Genomic DNA, 21,338 nt, shown 5'->3' with positions numbered 1-21,338 from the left:
ATGTTAATCCTTACGTCGCGCGCGATGGATTATCCCTTTTAATACCTTTAACACTCCTATCGACGCGGATAGCCGTGTTGATAGAGAAGAACGGAACCGATCTTTTTTTTTTTGCAAATACTATCGCAAATACAGAAGACTTTGGAAATTACGTGCGTTCCATGATTAATCTCAATCGATCAATCTAATGTCTGAACATCGAAATATGTGAGCGGCACAAGAATAGATTGAACCGATCGATTACGTCGATCGGTTTGTCCGAAAATTACTTGCTACGATCGTCGGATAAGTTAAACAGACCGTCGCCATCGGAAACGGCCGCGCGCGTTCGCTCCCGCTTCTTGTTCCCGATCTCCCCGCCACGTTCACGATGACGTGTTACTCGTCGCCCTCGCGATTAACCGATCGCGAGAACGCCGGACATCGGCGACTTCACGGCCGCTTTGTCGACTCACCCGCTATTGTTCATCGCGCCACTCTCTTCTCTCCGCACTCCGATCCACTCTCCTTCTTCTCTTCTCGCCGTGCGTGCAACGCGCGCGCGCGCGGTGGCGACTCCCTGTTCGTCCACCTCGTCGACGGCTGCCCTCGTCCCTCCGTTGCCGCTCCGCTAATTAATTGCTGAGGTAGCCGAGGCTACCGGCTTCCACGTTGGGGGAAGTCAATCCCCTCGGCGATCGGTAAGAACTGACGCGATGATTATCGGAGAGCTCCCGGCACCTTCCCGGTCCCTCATCTCCTTATCGCACCACCTCCGTTCCCTCCGCCCTTCGCTCTCCCTCCCCCTGTACCCCCCCCCCCTCTCGTCACTTTGTCCCGTCCTCGCGAGCTGTCCTCTCGCTGTCACGGGAGAGAGTCCCAGCGCGCTAATCCGCCCTTCCTTCGATCGATTCGCCCAACTCGGCCCCTTTCCCCCCCGCGCGTTTCCGCACCAGGACACGTGTATCTTGATCTCCTATCTGGCGATCCGTACACGCGACAGCAACACCAAACCTCATGTTCCACCTGTCACAAGCATCGTCAACAACAGCCACCGCCCGCCGCTCCTCGTTCGCGGCCCGGCGAGTGGAAAATGTCCCCCATATTCTTTCTCTCCTGCACCCACCCCCTCTTTCTCGCTCCCTCTCGCAAATTGTACAATTAATCAATTAGCGTAATTAATCTCTTTATACACCTATTATGCACATATATGAAATATATTATACCGTTACCTTTTACGTGAGCAAATAAATTGATTATTATATCGCCGGCGAGGGCCACGCGAGGGAGCGCCCTACGGCCCCCCTTCAGCCCTCGCCACCCCCCTTTCGCTTCTCGTCGGCGTATAAACAGTGTGCGCGTACGTGCGTACGCGCGGTATTTATGTATGGATGCCTGTATGTATGTATTTATATTTGCGTGTATACGTGTATAGTTGGAGTACGTCCTTTCGTGTAATGTACCTACGGAGTCTGTGTCGAGCGCGTGCGTGGGCGCGTGCGTGCACGTGTACGTGCGTGTGTGTGTAACCGTGTACGTGTGTACGCGGTCGCTCGTATGTGTTTAATCTCCAGCGGCACTAATTACGTCCCGTGTCTCTTCTTCCCCGTCCTTCCCCCGCCCCTTCCATCTCCGCTTTCTACCCCCCTGGAGCCTCTTCGCTTCTTCCCCCCCCCCCTTGACCTGCCAGACTCCGGCGGGAAAACTATCCGAAACCGTGTCATCTTTAACTTCTGCTCGCCCCCGTGGGTGGTTCTTATCCACGCCCGTGGTGGATACGTGTATCCATCTCGTATTTCGCGTTTCCCGCCGCGTCATTTCGGCTCCTGTTAACACCCTCTTCTTCCCCCCCGTCGCCACCTCTCCGTGAGAGACGTCGGAACGCTCTCGACGAGATTACGTCGACCGATCGCGACAATGTGCGCGCGTATACGCGCTCACGCACAAGGACACATACACACGCGCGCACACGCGCGTACACGTCGAAAGTCTTGTTGCGTTTCTCATCTCGTCTAGATGTGCGTTCCTCTTTCTCTCCCCTCCTTCCTCTCGTCTTTTCGCGAGCACGCGGTCTGTATTGATCCGCGGGTGTACACGTGGCAAAAAAGAAGAAATTACATGCAGCGATCGAGGAGAGGAAGCCGAAGAGATTAATGGTGAATTACGATCCCACGACTGACGTTCGTGGCTCGGGACGAGCCAGCCTCAACTCTCACCCGTGCCTTATAATGTACGAGTAAAATGGAACCTTTTGCCCCCCCCCCCCCCGCTTTCACGATGAATGAACGGGGAGTAATTGATAAATGCGTCGCACGCACGGGCGTGTCTTTAATTCGCATTTTCTTTTTGAGAATCCGCCGCTCTTTCAATATCGTGATTAATTATTAATCGCGTCCATCGCGCCTCGTCGATTTGTTTCAACGGTGCAAGTTAACAGTTGTGGATTGCTCGGCTGAAATAATTATTTATTTATTGGAAAATATCTCTACACCCGTTCGTCCGCGGACCTTCAATGTCCGAAACGAATATCGGTGCCGCGTCCACAAATCGACGTCGCTAAACCTTTGTCCCGCGCGATCGCGCCGCCATTTATTTCTTCGTTACGCAAATTACTCGTAAGTATTGACGAATGGTCGTCAGTGATAATTGAATGGCATAAAACGGGCTCTTTATCTCGGGACGAGAAGAAAAGAGATCCGGGAAAGGGGCAACGCGAAATCTTTCGAACCTTTCAGCACGTGGGCGAGCTGGCTCGTGTCTGAGACCACTTTTTGGCACGCTCAGCATACCCTTATCGTCATTATCCGTCCTATTCATCTGCCACCCTATCGCCTACCCTTTATCCCACCGACGCTACTCACCCCGCGCCGTGTCGTCTCCCTCGCAAGACGACTAAATTGATTAGATAGCGACCGCGTCTAAAATTGGCAGTTGTTCGCAAGGTTGTTGCTCGATATTCACGCTTGTTCCTCGCGCGATTCTCTTCCGGTCCCTGTTATTCCGCCCAGGCCCTCCTCCCCCCCCCCGCATCCCCAGAGCTCCTCGGCCGCGATTTCTGGACGGCGGGCGTCACGCGGCAAAGGTGAGACACCCAGGACGCGATCCGTCCAGAGATCGCCATTAATCAGCGGCATTAATTATGGGACAAGCCGGTGAGTGGACGCTACGTGCAAATTATTTTGCCAATCAATTATTCCCGGTAGTCATGCCGCTCTCGTCAGGCGCTTGAATGCTGTCCAGGCCACTCGATACGTCGGAATAATCGATCAACTGGATAATTTGCCTCGATAATTGGCCGCTCGTGTAAATTACTCGAATGCCGGATCGTTCTCGCGTCGATACGGCACATCGGCATCCATACCGAGTGACCGACCGTCATCCACCGAGAACAAAACACCGATGACTCAACGAGGAATCGATCGGCCGATCGATCGGCAGATTTCCTAAATTTCTGTCCATTTTTGCCGAGGGAAAGTTTAACGTTTGCACAATTTTGCGAACAGTCTAGGTTCGAGTGTAAGAAACTCTGACAGCAGGAGAATCCGAGGAGAGGAGATGCGGGGACTTGTTCAGATTCCCTTAAAGAGATTCCCCTTCGCCGTGTTAACACGAATACGCGCGCGTGAAGAGTCTCTCTCTCTCTCTCTTTCGTTCGCGCTATGCCCCCTTGGTATACCGAAAAAATGGACGCGCGTATCTTCCCCAAACACGTGGTAAATATATAAATATGCCGCGTATGGGGGTTGACGTTGGTGCTGGTACATGTAATATGGTATGTAATATGTATTATGCCAAACGTGTGCAATGTATACGTAATGTGTGAATGCGCGTGTGTACGTGTGTGTATGTTGCCACGGTGTGTAACGCATCCTCCTCGCGCTGTAAACGTCTTCTTATATAAAATCGGCAGTTCGGGCAGTTCGACGTCTCGCCGCACGACTCTAGCCTTACGTATGAAACCAGATTTACAAAAATACGGTGCGCGTGTTTTTCGCGTATTTGGCACTTTTTCTCACCTCTCTCTCGCTCAACCTCTCGTTCTACCTCGCTCGCGTGTCCTGTCATTCTCTCTCGCTCTCTCTCTCTCTCCCTTTCTCTCTCTCCCAATCTCTCCCTCTTGTTTCCCCTCTCACGCTCCGCTTCTGTCTCACACATGCAGACACACGCGCACAGATGCGCGTTCTCGCTATCTCATTCTGCCACGAAAGCTCGCTCTACTACTCTCGCGTACCATGCAGTCGCACGCCCTTATCTTCATCCCAAAGGGTAGTCGGACTAAAGTTCAACCGATCCGCCTTCTTCGAGAAGGGGAAACGGTAATCCCGCTTCCACGGATTTACCCCGGAAGGGCCACTCGCTCGTGGCCCGCTTGTCCCGTCGCAACCCCCTCACTTGCATATCCATCCTCGGAGTCATTCGGGACCGCGTGTCCTTTGGCACCGGCATTCGAGAGAGGGCTCCTCTTCCACGTCGACGCGAAAATCGGCAGTTTCGATGATGGGCGGCCGCGGGGAACGGCAACAACAGCGACGACGATAACGGCAACGACAGCGACGACGACAACGGCGGCGGCGGTGGCGGCGGCGGCGACGGTGGTGGTAACAACGACGGCGACGGCGGTGGCGACGACGGCGGCGACGGCGACGGCGACGGCGACGACGGCAACGACGGCAATGGCAATGGCAACGACAGCGACGATGACGACGTGAGTGACGCCGTCGACGACACCAACGGTAGTTTGGCCGCCGTTGTGGACGCGGCACCGGGCCGCGCGGAATCGTCGACTAGTCCTCCTCGGGACCCATGCCCCACAGCAACATCTTCTTCTTGGCGATCTTGCTGTACTTGACGTCGATCGGCTTCGTGGTGTCGTACAAGCTTGGCGCCTGGAAAATAATAAACGCCGTGCCGAGCACGCAGGTCAGCGTGAAGATCCAAAGGAAGATGCGGTCCAGCACCATCGCGACGTATTTCCAGTCCTCCTCCACCTGGGAACAATCGCAGAAGGAAACGTGCGTCGCGATTAGTTTGTCGTCTCCCGATGTCAACGTGTCATGTCGCGACAAGAGGACAATAAATATATTTTTATACCATTTTACCTTGCAATTTTTTAACTGTACTATTCAACCTTTCGTCGCGCGACACCTCCTCCTTGACTTTACAAGTAAATGCGAGAATCAAGTCGTGCACTTTCCAACAGTGATCGCAATTTTTTTATGATACGCATCAAAAGAAATGCGTGCAAAAGGATCGCGTATGGATCTCATAAAGACGAGGGAATCCTTCGGATCGCGGGAGTCCCCCGCGCATGTTTAGCATCAACAACTTTGGGCATATCTGTTACCCGACTTACGGGCGCGTTTGTGTACGACGCTATAAAGATGCGTTTCTGTCTCGCGTGATCCGCCGGAACAGCCTCTCGCGCGGATCCGAGAACACGCGGAGGGAAGAGACGATCGATCTCGCGCGCTAAGGGGATGTATTGACTTCCTTAGATTCCCACTGCGACAAGAGGGGTGTCGGAGACGATAAAACAGTCACCCAATACTTTTATGATACTTCCATGAGGACAATGCACCGTGCCGGTATATAGAACTCGCTACCCACTTCTATCATCATTTCCTCCCCTCGTATTTCTCTCCCTTTCTGGCCGTCGCGAGACCTGACGGGGAAACATCGCTCGCCATGAGAGCACTTTTAGCGCGTGATCTCGCTTCGTAGGGTCGGCATCCGTTTAACCGCCGACGCTGAATAAACGACCAGCGTACCGTGAAAAAATGACGTTGCTTCTAGGCGACGGTCGGTATATAATTAAGGGCAATAAGTTTAAATCTTTGATTGCGCAACACATTGGAAACATTGTTATTTAAAAGAGCCGATATGAACTCGGCTGGTACAAATAAAAATAATATTTGTGACAAAGAGAGTTTTTCATCGCGATTGGGTTATTCAGGGCCGAGGGGTAAACCGCTGAGGGCATTGTGGTGTACAGATTTGCGGCATTACTGGGCATTACTAGGCATTTTTGGGCATTAGACCTTGCTGGGGCATTGTAAAGATAAAATAAGACGATAACATAAGGTAAAAGAAAATAAAAAGGATAAAATAAAATAATAAAATGAAGTAATGCCCACTGGGCATTGGTAGGCATTGGTGTACATGCAATTTTGGTCGGCAGTTTACCCCTCGTTCAGGACTCTTTAGAATATCAACCGCATCGTTTTCTGTTTTATCCGTACAAAAGATGATCTCTTTCGCGATCGTATTCGGCTTCACGCAGCAGTATGCGGAACAGCATTATTGCGGTTCTATCAAATCGAGCCAAAACTTGGCTACGACAACGCGATTGGCTGCTGCATCATACTCTACGTATCTATGCAAATGCATCTGCATGCTCTGCGTACATACGTACATATATGTCGGTGTGTTTAGATACGCATGTATATAATATATATGCATTATTATATGCTGACATACATGGCATATGCATTTACTATACGCATCCAACGCGCATTATTCTATACAGAGAGTACTTAAAATAACATCACACAGTTCATTTGCAACGTGTAACCGAATAGACGTAAGAGAAATATTTTTCGGAATAATACAGGCCTATTGCATGATATAAAGAAACACGGTACACAAAATCGCGTTTTGCAAAAAGTTTTATGATTTTTGTAAAGCGGACATGAAATAAAATTGAATAAAATGAGAACGAAATTTTACTGAAACGCTAAACCGGATTTTGACGAGCCAATTAAATCTCTTCCCCATCGAATCTTAACAAGGCAAAATGATATTAACTAGTTCCGCGTTATACGAGCACGTAAATATATTTGCCGCAAAACGGGCGCATTTGGCAGTGAGCGGTACTCTGCCGCAATGCGTTCTCCCGCGTATACGTGTAAGTTGCACGCGCGATATCGGGAATGATTTTAAGTGAAGCTTCATTGAGCTTGGCTCACCGCGGCACCAGGATATCCGAAGATCTATCTTGGCAAACTACGTATCCGGAAATCAAGCCATATCCGGAACCACGAAGTTCCAATTTAGCTAAACGACACGAGCAGGGTGGCCCGAAACCCGCGGCAACTGGACGCAGAATCATCTCTCGTAAAGTTCGAGGTCGATTTTTATATTAGAGTAAATATTTGACGATTCTCTGATCAAAGCATGACAGGCTTCTTTCGGAATTTCTGATAAGCGTTGAAAAAAAATTAATATTTCCCTTGTTAAAAATTTGAAATAATGTTTTAACCAAATTAAGATATCCCGGCGGTTCGTGTAAAAGGATGGTGACGACAGTCTCATCGGAGAAAACAAATGGATAACAAACTTTACCAGAAAAATATTGCAGGCCTCCGCCTTTCGACTATTCCGAGACGTTCCGTAAATCGCGAGCCGTATATTCCCGTCGACGCTTTCATTCCAAACATTTCAAGTGCGTTTTGTTTCACAAAGCGGGCTACGCGATGGTCAATATGAATGTAAGGATATCTCATTTTTATTGCACGCTTGGAGGAACTGTTCGGTGAATGAGAGCGAAATAAAGTGTGAAAAGGCACGGCCGAAAAGGGGGAGCTCTCCATTTTGTTTAACCCCAGCCTTCTTCAATATCTCCAGCGCCGTTATTTCATGGCTGCTGCTACGGATTATGTCTATCGTCGAGACCCAGCCGGAGTTGACGCTTCTTCGATTTTACGAAGGAGATTTCAAAATCTCTGGAGTATACGCGTTTGAGTCGGGTCGCGATACGTTCGGCGCTATAAAATCCGAAATACCGCGCGAAACCGATCCACCGAAAAATATGAGAATCTGGGTCACGTTGTACGAGTCGTACGTGTAGAGTAATTTGGGTAATCACACGCGGAAAACATTTTACAATTATCTTAGACGCGTCTTTACATTCGCGTGACTTTAGAACTTGGCGTACACAGATCGTTGCCGATCAGAAATGAAGTCGAATTTGCGACAAATGCCGTATATGCAAATCCGGTAATGCAAACTTGGCCACGTTGAGCATTCCGCGAGTAATTTGACAGTTTCGCTCGTAAAAAATAATCGGAGCACATTTAAAACTTTTCAGTCGCCCCCGACTTGGCTCTCGATGAATTCATCGGCCGTCGAGAGTTCACTGCGAAATCTCGCCAAGTTCTGCGCTCTAAATGACGGGGCTGCTGGCTGCACGAATCGGCAGCTTAATACAGTTTAATCTAGCGTCACTTCCGGCGCGATAAATAGACAAATGCAGACCTCTGTCCGCGTCTCTCCTTGTATAATGAAAGTCAATAATCCTCTTACAGCGTCACGCGGACTCGCTGATGGCGAGAGATATTTCATTGCGCTGATATTTCATGGCGCGCAGAATCACAAAGGCAGCTGCGTATGATACACGTGACGTTATTGTCATCCGCGCAGCGGTGACCGACGTACGTGTTACGATCGGAAACCACCATCGTCGCGCCATCGTACCGGAATGCAGCGCAATAAAACGTGCAGTAATCCTCCGCCACAATAGCATTAAGCTGTGTGACATACAAATCACTGTTCTATGCGAAATAAAGTTGCATATATGCAACGCGTGTAACGCCTTGCAAATCACCACTTCCGGTGGTTTCGCGAAATTCGTTACAAGGTTTGCTCATTAAAAATATTACGTCGACTAATTTCCCGCTCGCGCCTCGCAATCTGCCTAAACGCTTTTTTAAATATAATTTTGTAAACTTGGAGGAAATATTCTCCGACTAGGAAATTGCGGCACGCCGGCGAAAATTTAAAAATAAAGAAAACACACACTGCTGCTAAACAAAACAACAATATTATGTAGAACCAACGTCTTGTAATATGAAGAAGTGTTGCACAGTAACGTTAACTGTGATCAAAAATGTATATTAGCTATATTATATTTAAAGCACGTTAGTATCTAAAGCAAGTTTGCCGGGCATCATAAACTTCCACAAACGTTTCTCTTTGCTTTATGCAGCTTAAAAGTTACGTGAAAAAGTGGGCGTTTGGTTTTAAGGTCAGACGTCACACCTTTAAAGGGCGATAGGGCACGAATGGAGCGTATCGTTATTCACGTCTCCTGAGACAGCTTATACATCCACAAAGTTCCATACAAATTAATGGCCACCAGTTGGCGAGGCGGTTTCTTGCAGTTTGTTTTTCAAGGAACAAAATTGCATGGTAGGGAAACAACGCGATCGAAAATTCGAGGATTCTTCTTCCGATTCAATCAAACGGAAAGACCGGCCAAAGCAAAAATAACTAAGATTTAAATGTTGCCGTACAAATAGTATGGGCATCTATTGTTTTGTGTTGCAACATTCACTAAGTTAGCTGCACAAAACGCATATAGTTGCCTCCACTACTTATCATACCAATGTGGATATGACAACCACAGATACAGCTGTCCCAAATATTGCTATTTATTGGGGTTGTGCCAACCCTAATTAGACATGTGATAACCATATCGGTCTCTCCGTGTATGATTTAAAGATCGTCCTTGATTTTAAACACTTGCTTCGAATCGCTACACAGTTGAAAAATTTGTGTTAAATTTAACAGATATCACATGTCCCGAACGGTCCACACAAATTCTTGTGTTAATTTAACGTAACACGGATATGTTAAATGATCACACTAATACTCTGTTAATATTTTAACACAAAATAAATGCAAATCTCAAAATAATTTGAAATAAATTTTGCGTAAAATTAACACATTTTTAATTACAAAATGAATTTTAAAAATGTAATTTTTACATTTTACAGATGTAATAAGTCAAATGACGGTTCGAAAACCCCCGCTTATGTTATATAGAATAAAATTGGCATTTTATTCTGCAAATTTTAACAGATAAATCTTGTTACTAATAATATAGAACATGTGTATTGTGTAAGATTAAAAAAAATGTACACATTGTGTTATTTTAACATTTCTTTTCGAGTATTTTAATAACTTTACATTTGAGGTCAATCAACACAAGAGCAATATGTTAAATTAACACATGAACGTGTTAAACGTTTGACACAAAAATTTTAACCGGCATTTTCTTTAACAAGAATACACAAATTTTCCAACTCTGTAGACTGTAGAGTTATCGGGGCCGAGGTAGAACGCACGGCGACATAAGATGGCGGACAATAACTTCTACTATATATTCTATTATATTATATAAGATCGGAACGGGTGTTATTTCTACGCGACCGCTATTATTCCTGCCGTCCGCTGTCAAAATGTTGATCGTTCTCAACATCATGTTATGTATGCACGTACATGCGCCATAGCATGCACCGTGTTCTGCATGCACGTGCATGCATTGCGCCGTAGTATGTTTGCGCGAGCAGCGATAAAAGCAGCCGCATGCGTTTAAGTGTGAATCCGACTGTGTCAAACGCAACGATCCCAATCCCTCCGGTGATAATCCGAAGATCGCGGTCTCCCAAAACACGTTTGAGGCAACAGTGATCCATCGCGCGCACTGTATTCCCCTCCGCTGATCTCTTCATCTCATAATCAATCGCGAGTAAATGCGCGAGTCAATCGCGCAATTAAAGTTTTCGGCTGACAGCGAGAAATCATGCGTGAATTATTTTTGCAGCCACCCATCAAAATAAGTTGGTTCCCTCGTATATCCGATGGAATAGATTTTTGAAATATGCCGAAGATTGCATTTTTAAATTAACAGCCGTAAATGGTTTCCATTTTTTTTTATATAAAATTTAACTTGGCAAAAAATATAGGACATGCGTATAGATTTAATATCTGCATAGATTTAATTGCGCAGCCATTTTATTAGTGGAGATGAATCGAACGGTATAATCTTTGGCACGTTTTAATGGCCCATGATATTTGAAAAAGAAGGATTATTCGCATGGCGCGAATGTTCGCATAATTTTTCACTTTTTGGCATCGTAATCCAATATAGCTGCGACGAACGAGCGCACAAGCGTAACAGAAGTTATTACGGTATATCCATTTTATACGCATTTCTTTCTTCGGTATTACCTCAACGATAACATTATCCGTACAATGACTCGAAACTGACGAGTAAACTGGCGAACATTATAGATGTAAATGTGATACTTACGCTTTCAAATTTGTCCTTGTTCTTGGCGTGCTGGGCGATGAAACGGGCGTCGTCGATGGTCTTCTCGATCTCGCGTACCAACGGCTTCTCGAAGGTGGGGCTGACGTCCTCGTGAGCGTATCCAGGGCTAGCTGGCCCAAAGAGGTCGTCGTCCGCCCCCGGCAGTGGCAGCGAGGGTAGGGGCTCCTCAAAGCAGGGTGCGACGGTGCCGACGGTCCCGACGGCGCCGAGGTCGTACCTCGTCGCTGGCGGTGGCAGACCGTGCGGCGGTACCTCGTACTCTCCGCTGAACCTCTTGCCGTAGTACGTGTCATACTTATCAGTCTCTGGAACATGGAACACATCGGTGAGGATGCCCTCGGGCGGCTTGCCGTTCGCCGCCTCGACATCGTCCTCGTCGTCGTCCTCGTCGTCGTCGACGCCGTTGTCGTCGATGTCGTCCGCGCCGATCCCGCCGCCGCCCCTGCCCTGATCCTCATAATCGTCGTAATCGTCCTTCTTCGGCCGCTGGATCAGGAGGAAGCGCGGCAGCACCTGGATGAACACTATCTTCACCCACCTGGCCATACGGTGGGTGACGGGCGAGCGGAAGTTGACGTTCAGCACGGCTATCGTGACGACCACGGACGCGGTCACCATCACCATGGTGAAGAGCAGGTACTTGCCCAGAAGCGGCACCGTCAGCGACGTGGGCGGTATTATCTCGGCCAGCAGCAGGAAGAACACCGTCAACGAGAGGAGTATCGAAATCGACAGGGAGACCTTCTCGCCGCTGTCGCTCGGCAGGTAGAATACCAGCACCGACAGAAAGGATATGCCCACGCACGGTATTATCAGATTCACCGTGTAGAAGAGGGTCTTGCGGCGCAGGGTGATGTTGAACACGATGTCGGGATACGGCTCCTCGCAGCATATGTAGAACGCCTCGTTCCTCGTGGCAGGCACTTTTATGATGCTCCACTCGACGGAGATGTAATAGTCGGTCAGGTCGATCCCGACGTCGATTTGATTCGAGTCCTCGGTCTGCAGGAGATGCTGCAGGTCGACCTGCGAGCACGGCAAGGATCGAACGTGAGTGGAATCGGACATCGCCTGTGCGCATCGCTACCAAAAACTAGACGCATATCACGGATTATTTGCACTCTCGGCCAAGTAAACTGCGCTCTCTGCGGCAGAATCACAACCAATTCTTTCTACCATTCGCTAATAATGATATATGTATATTATAGTTTTGCAAATAACTGCAAATAATTTCTGTCACCGTGCGTGCCTGCAGCGTAAAATGTTTTACTATTTACATTTTCAAAATATTTTCCGCATAATGTTTCAACATCGAGATTTCGTAGCTTTCGAACCTCGTTTAATGTTGGTATAATAAAATATATACCTTGCGCGCAAATACGCATGAATATTTTATCTTAAAACACATTGCCGCAAAATTCATGCGTATATTATTAAAATAAATTTATACCTTACATTAGTAAATATTTAGTACAACCTAGATATTTAGCACTGCGCGAGTTCTATGGGACTTGCATATTGTATGTCGACCAAAGAATAATTTTTATCATTCCTTTACAACTGTAAACACCAGTTATAAAATTCAATTATGAAATCAAGTTCATTCATATTATTGTTCAAATATTTCTGTAATAAAGAATTGAATTTATAAACTTTTTCGTGGCTTGCACGAATAGAAAAATGTAGCTGCCGTAGCTAAAAACGTGGCGACTAAATTTATTACTCTACGAGAGAAATAAAAACCGTTAATTTTATTGAAATGATTTGTCTTCTACTCATCCTTTTCATCTCGTTTTAACAGACACGTGTCGTTATCATCGAGGGAAATGTGTATTGTAGCAGTATACATTTATATATTCATCTAAAGTATATGACCGCAATCCGATGAATCTTCCTTGCGATAGCATTGTAATCCGTTTCAAGATTTCTAATTTAGCTAATCTTCCGAACGAATCCCCGGCTTTCAAACTACGCGTCATTGAAACGATCTCGGAGGCCTGATCCAAAACTGCAATAGCTAAATCCGAATTGTTATTCCACTCCATCGCATCTGGCATCCTAATCCTCAACTACTCGGCAGTTCAATGTCGTACATAATCGAAACACACGACAAACCGACGAGAGATAAATCAACGGAACACTCTGAGTACCTAAAGATTGTTATCTCAGTGCGCTGTCTAATCAGTGCCCCGGATAATCGGCGTCCCGGAAGGAGTTGGACGGATGAAGCGATGGCAACGTGTGTAACATGGTTCTACATATGTAAGCGCGTTGATGTACACGTTATCCCGTTAATTAACAATCACCTAGATTAACGTGCCAGCTATCACGAATTGAAATTGAGTTGTCAGTATAAAATGGCAAGTGATATTCAATTACTGAACGTATATATATATTAATATCCTGACGAGAGCAAAGGGCGAGGACAAGAATATTTTCTGAGATATGATATCGCCAGCCAATTTGCACCTGCATTGTTCCAAAATATTTTATATGCGAGAGATATCCAAGAGAGAAACGTAAACGCGAGAGCATGATTTTTTCGCGTCGTCCGAATCTGAAGAAGACAATAGCTCGAGAGAGAGAGTCATTGTGGCTTAAACTGCTGCGCCTTGGGATTTATGGACTCCACGACTTTTACACAAAGACATTTCTGATACAGACCCTCGCGATAAATAACATCTCGCGGTTGACTTTCAAGAGTGTGCTGTGGACATATATCCCCGCCCGCACTCTAAAGCAGCATAGGATGGCCCGGAACATCGGGCACTTTCTCTCATGTACAAACGCTAGAGGCTAAATCAAAGAATTTATTTTAGCCGCTTATCGCACCGTCAAGACACTAACAATTTTTTAGTGAAACTATTACAAGTTTAAAGAGCGTATCGAGCGTCTAAAAATAAATTAAGAACGTCGAATTGAATTTCGACGATGCGAATCTTGCGTTTCATTTGATTCCAAGTGAATATTTAACAACGATAGTTCTTGTTCTAGTGATATTTTAGTCTGCATTTCGGTTGTTCGCGTATTTAATGAAAATTTATTGTCTGACGTTACCAAATCCTCAAAGAATTGAAAAAACTCGATTTAATTTCAATCTCAGAAAATCTATAACTAGTCGACACACCCTTGTGTACCTGTACGTTACGGAGGGATTTTCTTGATCCGCTATGCCAATGTCGCCATCCAAATCCATTTCATCCCTCGGCATAGTCGATTCTCGAGATACGCGATTATTTTGAAAGGAGAAAGAGAGAGAGAGAGAGAAAGAGAGACAGAGAGACAAAGCAGTGGCAGAAAGGAAGAGGGCGAAAGGAAAATGAACAGAAGAAATTGGATACCTCTAATGGCCGCGCGAGATAGAGGTCTTGGCTATCTCAAAGTCTGCGGAATCCGAATAAGGTCTGGAGAGCGAAATCGCGACCGCCATTGGAGTTTCGCTGGATGATCCTCCCTGGACCACTTTCGAGATCTGTCGATAGTTCGATGAGCAATCGTTGTTCGTTCACTGCGCCTTACGCGCGCATTTTCTCGTCGCGCTGCTTTAATCGGATTCGTTTCCTGATTTTTCAATTCCAATCCTCCTTCGAAAGGGAATCGAGGTTCTCCCTTTTTAATTTGAGTTACAGAAGAAATCAATGTAACGGCTTAACGACCTATTTCAACTTTTTCCAACATCGTTAAACATTCCGAGTTCTGTAGAGTGGAATAAAGCTATGAGCCGATTATATAAGCCATCATCGTTATTTCTCTAAAAATCGTATGATAATCCCTGAACAATAAAATTAATAAATGTCCTTTTAAAAAGCTACCGTGTTATATTTATTATTGGAATATTGATCTCCAAAAATGAATTTTCACGTTGCACTTTAACGCGTTCAACGTAATATTGATTTATATCGCTCCATAATGAAAGCATATCGGCGACGAATTATTACGCCGCTTTATTGACATAGTGAGTGATATGCAATCATTTAAATCGACGCGCAAAATTGGCAGAAATATCGATCAAACGTATTGGATGTCGATTATATTTCGCTGTCCGATCTAAATCATGGCCTAAGAATTTCACAGACCTTCTACCCTTGATCACCCCCCCCCCCCCCCCGACACCTCTTTCCGCGGTGGAAAATACTCCCGATACGCACGCAAGACATGCCGATAAGGGGAAATTGAAACCGAAGCGCGGAAACGGAAGCTATCCGCCGCGCAGGTGGATGTAGGGCTGATCACTGGCGGCACTGGTGTGTTTTCGAAGTGGCTAGCGGACGAGCTTCTCTGTCGAAATGGCTTATCCTCACACAGACGTGGGATTTATATCCACGTACTGCCGTTGTACAGCGGTAAAACTCTCGCAGACAGGCGGATTTGTCAGTGACGGATATATCCGTCAGTCCGCGAGTAGAGTCTCGCCTGTCGGGCCGAGCGCGAAGGAAAACACGATGGACGAGACAAACAGGCGCCGCGAATTGTAATCACAGAATTGTGACGTTTTATCGATGCTTGAACTGCTCTCCCTTTCTCTCTCTCTCTCTTACGCATCACGCGTATACCTAGTTTCTATTAATATTAGAATTCGCGGGAGAAAATACCGCCGGCACGTAGCACAATGCGGATTTTATTGCACAAATCAGAAATACGATCCCTCAAGTAGGGCGGTAATTTTTAGATATTTTATAAAGCAATAAAAAATTATTTTGCCTGCGTAGCATATCGCAGTTGCACAGGAAGAAAAACTTAAGTGAAAGCTGGAGCAAAAGAACGAAATAAAGACAAATATATAATCAATTAAAATTTATTCTACAGTTTATTTAGCTTATTTGTTAAATGAAGAAAAAACGACCGCCGTATTTATGGGATGAACTAATAGTAATATTTTGCGGTCAGATAATAATTTGGCAGAATTGCACAATTAAGATAATGTGCAATTAGCGGTTCGAGGGATACGAAGCGTTGCAGTTTTTAAGTATTCAATTTGCCGCACTAATGCGCGATTTTTCTACTTCTAATTAGCTGTCGGAAAAAGTTATCCGAGAGATTACAGCTTTTCTGTTTCTCTCTAGAGCGTAATAAGACTGGAACATAGATAGAGAGATAAGGCTGGCTAATTTACGGGCAAAGTTAGTCGACGGTGAAGAAACCGGCCTTAAACATTTCTCACAGATACTATAATATTTAGATATTCGCGTCTAAATTGATCGATAATGTGATTCTTTTAGATTAAAAATCTTCCAATTCCTCAACATTACGGAAAAATGTGCAGTTACATTCAAAATATCTTGCAAGTAATTTCGTTAACTATAAACAATTTTTAGATCTAAAATAAATATCTGTTTGTATGTTTTCTAATGTATTTCCTATACAAATTACAACTTGTTTATAACGAGATTCCCCGAGAATATTCACGATAATAAACAATAACATTTCAGCAATATTTACAAACTCTTAAAATAAATGGAGACAAAATGTATACATAAAGCCTGTAAAACAATCTGAATAAAATAATTCAGAAATTTCCAACATATATCCATTAAAAATTAATTCCAGCTCATTTATATGCAATATTTATAATTGTACATAATAACAAATGACGTTAATAGTATTACTTTTGAACTTTTTGCGGATAAATTTAAAAACGCTTATAAGCTTTATACATGAAATTTATAATTTAGTAATAAAAATATTTAAAAATTTGCCTTTTCGTAACATGTGAATACGAGTGTAATTTAACGCAAACGATGAACGTGTATATAACATTATTTAAATTACTTTTGCGTTATATATGTATATATATCCAAAAATTGTGGAATATATTTTACGGCAGGCGAATTTTTATAATTGGAAAATATCGTACAAAAAAAGCATCTCTTTACTTTTGAGAAAAATATGTATATGACGTTCATTTATAATATATTTAAGCTCGAGATAAATTATTATAAAATATTCTACGTAAACTATCTTTTTATGACCGGTTGTGAAAATGTTCACAGTTATTTCTGCAAAATTACATGAGAATTACATTAGTCAGAATTACCGTTTCACAATTTCTTCAGTGTTGTTTTACCGCATTGTAATATTATTTACGGAACAACTTGGAAACTGAATTATTTTAACACAAATATTTGACAGGCACAAAACTATGATCTGTACATAAAATAATAATTCACGATACTTACCGTATAACCGTCATAAGTCCACGAACCAAATTTCATAAAACAAGTCTGCTCGTCGAAGGGGAAGTATTCCACGTCGATCTCGCAAAATGATTTATAGATCGCCGGTGGCTTCCACACGACCTTCCCGGTGTGATGCAAAATCGCTTTAGTCATGATGGTCACCTCGTAATTACCATCGGCACTGAAACGCAAAATTCATAATTCCTTTAAATATTTTGCTCATTAAACAGTCCAAAACATTTGAGCCTTCAATAACATATATTCTCCCATGTATGCAATTTCGATATTTGCTATTTATTACATCATACATGTTGCATTGAACTTGGTGCGATATAGCGTATTAATAAGTTTTGCGCGATTGTAAACAGGGCACGCGGTAATTTCATTTCACCCTGTTGTGCGAGTTCTATCTGCGAGTGCCTGTTCGACGAAATATTTCGTATTAATATCAGTTTGTTACGAGAGTGAACTTCTGATCAATGGCGTAACTCCGCTCTCGACGACATCGTTTTCTAAATTCTCCCGTATTTCTCGAGACCTGCGTTTCACGACGGAGAAGAAGCGCTGCCAACGTGCAACGAATCTACAACGTCACAGCAGAAAGTTAAAAGCTTCCTGCCATACGTAAAGCCAATAGAAACGGTACCAATCGATATTCCGAATAAAGCGAAGCGACGCTTCAAATGTTATTGTGTGAAAATTTGACAAAGTGATGTACGCTTCGATGCGTACATTGAACGCGAAACAGCTGTACCATCTATCGCCGCAACCATCTTTCTTCTATACATTTTTCTAGAAATTAACTTGCTCTGTTTTCTGCTCTCCCCTCCCTCCCTCCCTGTCTCTCCCTGTCTCTCTCTCCTTTCCTCCTCCCCCCCTCTCTCTCTCTATCTAAAATTCGCGTAAATATTTAGAAAACTACTCGGAACATATATCACCATCATATTTTTTTATCAATCATAGAACAACGGTTAATGCATTAATACAATATTTTTAATGTTTTTTAGTTAAATTAAAAGAGAAGAAACTGCCTAAGTTAATAAAAGCATGAAAACTAAATTTTTTGACCTATAAATAGCCGACAATAAAATATCTTTTGCAAAATAGTTCATGAAACAACAAATTCCGTTAGTCTGTATTTAGTTTGATAATGAAAAAGTCTCTTTTTTTAACTCTTAAGAAGATGAGGGCAAACTTTCTCATTTCTTGCCTTTTCAAGATCCTCAATTAACGATTCTATGTCACTTTATATGTACTCCTAAATTCCGTAGGAAACACAATAATGATTTTCGTACTAAAGCAATCCAAATCAAAGTTGGATCATCCGGCTGTTCCGCGCGCTGTCGGTGCGAGCTGGCAAATTTCGAGCGAGAAATTAACACGGAATGGCACGGGGCGATAAACTCGCAGCGGACGAGAGAAGAAAATCCGTCAAATAAACGATACAGGCAAACGATACAGGGTGCCGATGTTATTGCGCGAGACTGAAGGCGTATTACTGCTCGTGAGAAATAAACTCGCCGAGATAATACGCTCGCGAAAATTCCTAATACGATATTCGCGGTGCCACGGCCGCGCCGTCGCAGCTGTCGCTACTGCGACCGCACTTGTTGCACTATTTTCGGTCGGGGCCGGCCGTGGCATTCTTATTAGTTCGGCACGCCGACTATTACTGAATTCTGCTGTGTGCCATGTGTGTCGATCCATTTCGCGCCGGTCTCGCGCCAATTCGTGAATTTTTCATCCGACGTCTCGCCCCGCGCACGTGACGACATTATCTCCGCGACTGACCTCCACACCGAGTCGGGACGGGGAGGACTCTTTGACATATAGATTGTCGATCGGAGAAATAATTCATAATTTTAGGTATTGCGGTTGTTTCGTGGTTATACTATATATAAATATCAGAAAATATAGGAACTGGATATTCTTCTTATTTGTGCAACGAAAAAAGTATTGGCGTGCCAGGACCTAAATTGACGAGACGGAATACTGCTTTTCGTGATAATTAATCTGCGAATAAAAATTAGAAGCATGATTTTGCAAGACTCAAGATAAACGAGTCTTTCTCGATGAATAAAAAACTCAGCGTGTTGGAAGAATTGGAATTTGCCAATCGAGGAAAGTAACAAACATTAGAGGAAACAACAATTCGAGGCAATTTAAGCATACAAGCATAATATAAGACTTTTACGTCAATTGTTCGTGAAACGCGGGCATTTGTTTGTAACAAAAGCTGCATATTGGATAAAGTTCGCGCGTCTGCAAATCCTATTATACAAGCTTCTGAGCTTTAATGTAGGTCTCCTGCACTTTGTGGTCATCCGATAATTATATTTCTGTTATCAAACTTTGTATAGAGAAGCGCACGGAGCTAAAAATAAGGGCAATGCAATTATTACGGCTTAGTCTACAATACACGTGCAGTGTGCAGGTTGCGGCGAAAATCGCGGAATATAAGATCGATTTTTTAATTCAAAACTGATCATATCAAATGCATTGACGTAATTTCTCGCTGGATAATATTGCGCGCGTACATTCTATTAATATTTATATACGTGGCAATTAAAAACAAAATGTTTTCTGATAAAAAGTCACGCCATCATAAATATTTTTAAATAGCGCATCGTATTTCTGTCACAATGATTCCCTCTCGTCTCTGCGTTCACTTTCTCTTAAAACGACATGGAAACGGTATTTCGCGGCCGTTCGCCGAGAATCAATCGCACAATGCGTCTACCGATCGTGCGGCCCGTAATTGCGGCCGATCAAACGATTATCTTCGTGAATGGTGAGAGCGGCCGTTATAATTCTGGTAAGTGGGCCAGGAAACACCGGAGATTAATCGGTGCGTAAGCATCGTCTGTAAATTAGCCGTGCTTAAACGTCAGCCGAAAGTGTTCTCGACACGCATTAGGCGGAACAGTGATAAAAGCGGTTCGCGTGGTTAATAATGCAGAACACCGACGGCTCAAAAGTGACATTTTAATCGCGGCACGTAGTCGGACGATGCTTAAGCTTTGTTCTCGGAGCGAGCGGGATTTCCTCGGCGAGAGGAACGTTCGCGTTGTTATGGGAACGTTACGTAATCTCGGATGCTGCCGCATTATCCTGCTGCCAGTCGGCGAAAGATAACCGTTCACTTAATGACGGAACGACTCAAAATCGCCTCTGTAATTATGATTATCTCCCAACTGAACCTCGAGAAACTATTTCGCGGAAATTTCACGCGATACTAATAAAATAAATAAGCGATAATACGATACTTGAAGCGAACGTCCCTTCGCTAGGTCTCTTGGAGAATTATGGTGAAATTGTGAGACGTACTTGTGCATTTTTGCGTCGTCAAGTTTTACAATTATGATTCATATAAAACCCAAGATAATGTCTAAGAGGAGGAGAAAGAGAGAGAAATTACGGTGTTGCACAGGCCGAGCCATAATTTTTGCGCTTCGCCGGTTAAAGACAAAGTGGACGCTGCAAGCGCCGTACACTGAGAGAAAAGTGCGTAGTATTTGCGACTATAATTGCATAGTAAAATAATTATAGTCAGGAATATCATTTTTATAGTAATTATCACTATAATATTAGTAATAACAACCACATAGTCATAGTGATGCCAACCAGAAAAAAAATTTTACTATTATTTATGAAGCTTTTAACCATTATTCTGGTAAAATATTAAGATGGTGAATAGTAACTAAATTAACTAGTTTTATATAGTAGGTGCAAGTACAATAATAGTAAATTTAACTATACTTTCTATCATCCACTTTATTATTCGCATGGTAAACAAAAGTGAAGTGGTTCGGAATGTCTTCACTAGAGGGACGCGCGGTACAAGACTCTCTCGTAAGTAAAAAATCCGCTTAGGGTGTTATAAATACGGATAAGTTTACGCATTCGTATAAGATTGCTTATCTTTTCATTTGAAAGATGCTATCTTGTACTATTCTTTATGAGTGCAAAGTGATGTAACCAATGAATATAATGAAATTACTATTACATATAGTTATTCGAAAATTTTGATTTGTGGTTGTTATTGCAATATTTATAGTATACCTAAACCT

General features: G+C 44.0%; 1 protein-coding gene across 1 annotated transcript in view; it reads right to left on the bottom strand.

The window, feature by feature from the left end:
* Nucleotides 1-4,720: 4,720 nt before the first annotated feature.
* The window catches only part of LOC105568649 (acetylcholine receptor subunit alpha-like 1), a 77,326-nt gene continuing 60,708 nt past the window's right edge, over nucleotides 4,721-21,338 (bottom strand). Inside the window, exons 4-6 of the mRNA XM_012024474.1 lie at nucleotides 17,269-17,449; nucleotides 11,072-12,118; nucleotides 4,721-4,967 (exon numbers count right to left, since the gene is read on the bottom strand). Coding sequence (XP_011879864.1) covers nucleotides 4,764-4,967; nucleotides 11,072-12,118; nucleotides 17,269-17,449 — 1,432 coding nt within the window. The 3' untranslated portion in view covers nucleotides 4,721-4,763. The remainder of the gene's footprint in view (nucleotides 4,968-11,071; nucleotides 12,119-17,268; nucleotides 17,450-21,338) is intronic.

The sequence above is a fragment of the Vollenhovia emeryi genome, unplaced genomic scaffold (assembly GCF_000949405.1).
Source record: "Vollenhovia emeryi isolate VEMERY1.0 unplaced genomic scaffold, V.emery_V1.0 DF939128.1, whole genome shotgun sequence".
NCBI classification, from domain to species: domain Eukaryota; kingdom Metazoa; phylum Arthropoda; class Insecta; order Hymenoptera; family Formicidae; genus Vollenhovia; species Vollenhovia emeryi.
Note: the sequence above shows the minus strand (reverse complement) of the source record. Positions and strands in the feature narration are given on the sequence as shown.